We start from the raw sequence: 5,544 nt of genomic DNA, 5'->3' as shown, positions 1-5,544 counted from the left end.
AAGAAAGAAAGAGGATAAAATAAAATAAAGTAAGATAAAATAAAGTTATTAAAATAAAAAATAATTATTAAGAAAAAATTTTTTAAAGTAAAAAAATAAAAAACAGTGGACAGACAGAACCCTAGGACAAATGGTGAAAGCAAATCTATACAGACAAAATCTCACACAGAAGCATACGCATACACACTGACAAAAAGAGGAAAAGGGGAAAAAATAATCTATCTTGCTCCCAAAGTCCACCTCCTCAATTTGGGATGATTCGTTGCCTATTCAGGTATTTCACAGATGCAGGGTACATCAAGTTGATTGTGGAGCTTTAATCCGCTGCTCCTGACGCTGCTGGGAGAGATTTCCCTTTCTCTTCTTTGTTCGCACAGCTCCCGGGGTTCAGCTTTGGATTTGGCCCCGCCTTTGCGTGTAGGTCGCCTGAGGGCGTCTGCTCTTCGCTCAGGCAGGAGGGGGTTAAAGGAGCAGCTGATTCGGGGGCTCTGGCTCACTCAGGTCGAGGTGGGGGGTACGGATGCGGGGCGAGCCTGCGGGCGGCAGAGGCCGGCGTGACGTTGCACCAGCCTGAGGCGTGCCTTGCGTTCTCCCGGGGAAGTTGTCCCTGGATCACGGGACCCTGGCAGTGGCGGGCTGCACAGGCTTCCGGGAGGGGAGGTGTGGAGAGTGACCTGTGCTCGCACACAGGCTTCTTGGTGGCTGCAGCTGTGGCCTTAGCGTCTCATGCCGGTCTCTGGGGTCCGCGCTGATAGCCGGGGCTTGCGCCCGTCTCTGGAGCTCCTTAAGCAGTGCTCTTAATCCCCTTTCCTCGCGCACCAGGAAACAAAGAGGGAAGAAAAAGTGTCTTGTCTCTTCGGCAGGTCCAGACTTTTCCCGGACTCCCTCCCGGCTAGCCGTGGCGCACTAACCCCTTCAGGCTGTGTTCACGCAGCCAACCCCAGTCCTCTCCCTGGGATCCGACCGAAGCCCGAGCCTCAGCTCTCAGCTCCCAGCCCCCGCCCGCCCCGGCGGGTGAGCAGACGATCCTCTAGGGCTGTTGAGTGCTGGTCGGCGCCGATCCTCTGTGCGGGAATCTCCGCTTTGCCCTCCGCACCCTGTTACTGCGCTCTCCTCCGTGGCTCCGAAGCTTCCCCCCTCCGCCACCCGCAGTCTCCGCCCGTGAAGGGGCTTCCTAGTGTGTGGAAACCTTTCCTTCTTCACGGCTCCTTCCCACTGGTGCAGGTCCCGTCCCTCTTCTTTTGTCTCTGTTTTTTCTTTTTTCTTTTTCCCTACCCAGGTACGTGGGGAGTTTCTTGCCTTTTGGGAGGTCTGAGGTGTTCTGCCAGCGTTCAGTGGGTGTTCTATAGGAGCAGTTCCACTTGTAGATGTATTTCTGATATATCTGTGGGGAGGAAGGTGATCTCCGTGTCCTGCTCTTCCGCCATCTTCTCCTGTCAGTCTGTGTTCATTTAATATGAGTATTTTTGTCATTTGTTGCATTTACATGGCACAGGGATTTATTCCAGCCAAGTTCACTAAGGCAGAATCCCACACCCCTGGTTTCACAAAATGAGGTCTCCTGAAGGTTGCCACTCAACTTTCTAAGTCCTGGGAGTAGCAGGCCTGCATGCCTTTACTCGGCTTTACTGTGCTTGTCTGTAGCCCCTGGGGAATTCGGTCCTGGAAGAATTTTCAAAGCAGAATTCCAGAGCGTCTTACCCGAGACAGTGGATTAGAACCGGTGCCGATTAGACTTCTTAGGGACAGCTTTGACCTGGCTCCTGACTTCCCAGCTGCTTGGCCCTGTCTAGGTTCATTTAGGACAGGCTCTACCACCTTTTAGACGTACCATGCCCGTTATTCTTTTATTCACTCAAATTTAAACCCATTAAAGAACTTTAGAACTGAAGAGACCATACACACTGAAGTTTACTTGGGAAAGGTTGCCACAAACCAGGCTGGCATGTAAAGAGTTTAAGATAAGATTCATCAGCTGAAAATAAATGAAAAGTGGTGGTAGTAGTGAATGTGCTTCTTGCCTTTGCCAGTGTGGGGTTGGGAGAGAAGTGTCTAGGTTTGCTCAAGGCTGGGAAGAAGAAAGGAGGCTTGTCACAGCCTGGGGGCAGGATCCATCCTCCAGGCTTGCTGTTGGGGTAACTTTATTGCTGCCAACTGGGAAGTAAGTGCAGGAGGACTTCTGGATCTCTTCCTGTGGATTCATAACTTACCCCTTTGAATTCTCCTATGACTTCAGGTCTGTGGGGATGCATTTGGGATAATAAGGGAGGAAACAAGTGTGAGATAGTATTGATATCTTCTCCTCAGAGGGCCAGGCATCAGAAAAAGTGGCTATGCCAGCTTGTATGCTACATCCAGAAGCATTCTCTGGACAGGGTAGTAAGATGCTTGGCCTTCCCCAACTTCAACCTTTAAACTTTGTTCACCCTGTTTTATTTTTGGTGAGGAGTCTTATTAAGGCAATTCTGGAGTATCATATTTAGTATTTCATTTTAATCAATTTTTGATATTATTTAATGTTGATCTGTTCAAATTCTATCTATAAAAAGTGTTTTTAGAAAACTTCCCAAATTTTTTGTTTCTATTAGAACATTATACAGTGTGACTTTAAGCAGTGGAAACTTGTGTATGAAGGCCTTTAATTTCTTCAAAATTTTTTTCAAATATTAAAAAAAATCTTTATTATGTGAGTTTTTAGTACATCCGAAACAAGAAATGGTTATTTTAAAAAATTGATAGTCTTTAGAATGCTTTTTAGATAATGAAGAAGTGAAATGCTCAGCAAGTGGAGAAAAAGTTTAAGTAAATACCTAATTATGGTCAAAATAGTCAGCAGAACAAGCGGTTATATAGGCTGACTTCTTTGGGAGAGCCCTAACTCTTCCCAGGGCAAAGCCCGTTTCCACTTTCCTGCAGCTCTTCTCCATGTACAGCAGCTTCTTCCCCCTGTGAGACTGGGTCACAATTGCTTAGCTCGCCCTCATGGGCCTGAAATTGGGTTTTAGGGTTAGTTTTGTTATTACTCCGTAGTCATTTTGAATGCCTCTAGTACTTGTAGATTTGGAAACTGGCCATGACCTTAACCACTGGTTTTATTCAGCTGGTAAATGTTCTTATTAAAAGTTATGTTATTTTGGGGTTTTCAGAGGGCTATTCAGCTCAGAGCTACTTTTGATAAACCTTTCTAGAAATATTCTCTATGAACTTTGAGATTTTAAAAATTTTTATCTGTTTAGGAAGGTGAGCCTTCTGGAAAGAGAAAAGCAGAAGATGACGATAAAGCAAATAAAAAGCACAAGAAGTATGTGATCAGTGATGAAGAGGAAGAAGATGATGATTGAAGTAGGAAATGTGGAAACTTTATGTATTTTATTGTACAGTTTGTTTTATAAATATGATGTAAACATGAGTTATTTTGACTGAAATAAATTGATTTGCTTTTGAGTAATTTTAATTGTAATAAAATTTAAAAAGCAGGTCTCTATTCAAGAAATTGACCCCTCCCAAAGCAGGCTAATTTTGTTAATGCTTTACACTAATTCTTAGGTTTTAGTGAATTTCTCCCAGGCCCCACAAAGAAGCCTGGCAAGGGCCAGGTGAAGCAAGTGAGGCATTCTTCTGGGGTGCAGAGTTTTAAAAGGGGCACGAAAAAGCCTCCGTAATTGTATTCGTTTGCTAGGTCTGCTGTAGCAAAGTACCACAAACTGGGTGACTTAATACCACAGAAACACATTGTCTCACAGTTCTGAAGCCTATAAATCCTAAATAAAGGTGTCGGCAGAGCCGTGCTCCCTCTAAAGGGAAGAATCCTTCCCTGCATTGTCCTAGCTTCTGGAGGATCCCAGTAATCCTTGACTCGTAGCAGCATAACTGCAATCTCTGCCTCTGTCTTCACATGGCTTGTTTCCCTGTGTGTTTGCTCTGTGTCTCCGCTCTGTGTCTCCAGATCCCACTCTCCTTTCAGGACACCCATCAATGGGTTTAGGGTCAACCCTAATCCAGTGTGACTTCATCTTAACTTATTACATCTGCAAAGATCCTATTGCCAAATAAAGTCACATTCTGAGGTTCTGGGTAGATATGAATTTTGAAGGGTCCCTATTCAGCCCACTACAGTAATCAAGTTTAATAATACTGTACTACAACATTAAAAAAAATTAAAATTAATGTAAAAATATGTTGAACAAAATGTCAAAAATTCAAATAAAGATGATCTAACAGGGCTGGGATTAGGGTAAGGCAAGTGAGAAGAGTGGCACAAGTACAGAACTGGATGGATTGTCTCTTTATTTGAAATTTTGATGTTTTGTTTATGGGAGTTTTTTGCATGGAGTTTAAAATGTATTGGAATATTATTTATCTTGATCACTGAGATTCTGGCACCACTAATATTTTTCACCAAAGTGAGTATCTCACGTGTTGCATCCTAGTTGTGGCCCTGCTTTCTCACAGCATGGTGGCTGGGTTCCAACGGTGAGCACCCCAAGAGAGCTGTATTATCTTTTTTTCAAAATCCACCACATTCTGTTCAATAGAAGTGAATCACTGATGTGAGCTCATATTCAAAGGGAGGGAAATTTGACTCCTCTCAATGGTAGAAATGGCAAAGAATTAGCAGATATATTTGAATTCCATATTTAAGATATGTATTTGTCTTTTCTGCGGTGCTCTTCTACACAGCCTAATCTTTCCCTTATGAACAGACTAGGGCTGTTAATACAGTCTAGGAGGGGTGGCTTGTGGGAGGCTTACCCTGAAGCCTGGTTATAGAGAAGTGACATTGAAAGAGAATAAGGTCCTAACTTACCACCGTGTCACTTTCCTAAACTCAGAAACCTTCACTCCCTTGCTATTTCTTGGTTTATCAAGTTGTAACTCCTGTGCCTGGCTCTTGAGAGCCTTCATTTTGACTCTGTCCTTTCGAAGGCAACATTGTTTTTGTTTTTTCACTAGCCGACACATATGTGACTTGTCTCTTGTCTCCAAACCTGCCGTTCTCTACAGAGCTTGGCTATGCAGGGCCAAGGCTCTGCAAGCACATTTCAGCTTTGCCAGCTGCCCCCTGTTAGGGGGCGCCAGAGAAGACTGGGAGCCTGGATAACAAAGAAGAGATTGCTCCTTCCTGTTTATTTTTGGAACTTTTCTGGGGGCTTCCTGTTGACCTGCAGTCTTTCTAAGGGGGCCGCAGCAGCAGCAGTAGCTTCTTCCCACAGCAGCTCAGTCCGGTTTGCAGTTTTACCAAGACTTGAAGAGGCAGCTTCATTGTACTCCCAAGAGACATCAGTACCAGCTGGACACTTCTCTTCCTCAGGTATGAGTTTCAGCTCCAAGGGGCCCTGTCTGTAAGTTTGTAAGTTTAATAATAATTCTAACTTTCCCCTTTGTTCCCTCATCTCTAGGGGTAGAAGTTGCTCTCTGAATTTGCGAATTCTGTGATCCCTTAGGGAGTTCTCTTTGTACTTTTTGTAACCAAATCAACAGCTTTAAACCTAATTACAATTTTTAAAAAATATTACGGTCTATCTGTGTAGACAACTGGTATGT

At 44.2% G+C, this 5,544-nt stretch overlaps 1 protein-coding gene across 2 annotated transcripts in view; it reads left to right on the top strand.

The window, feature by feature from the left end:
- The window catches only part of LEO1 (LEO1 homolog, Paf1/RNA polymerase II complex component), a 47,936-nt gene extending 44,471 nt beyond the window's left edge, over nt 1–3,465 (top strand). Inside the window, exon 12 of one of the 2 annotated variants that reach the window (XM_024128765.2) lies at nt 3,237–3,465. In XM_024128765.2, the coding sequence (XP_023984533.1) occupies nt 3,237–3,341 (105 nt within the window). In that variant the 3' untranslated portion in view covers nt 3,342–3,465. The remainder of the gene's footprint in view (nt 1–3,236) is intronic. The other variant, XM_028495958.2, reaches the window with a different exon arrangement.
- Nucleotides 3,466–5,544: the final 2,079 nt, after the last annotated feature.

This window comes from Physeter macrocephalus, chromosome 11 (genome assembly GCF_002837175.3).
Source record: "Physeter macrocephalus isolate SW-GA chromosome 11, ASM283717v5, whole genome shotgun sequence".
NCBI lineage: Eukaryota > Metazoa > Chordata > Mammalia > Artiodactyla > Physeteridae > Physeter > Physeter macrocephalus.
The sequence above is the reverse complement of the archived record's forward strand: the minus strand, read 5'-3'. Positions and strand labels throughout refer to the sequence as shown.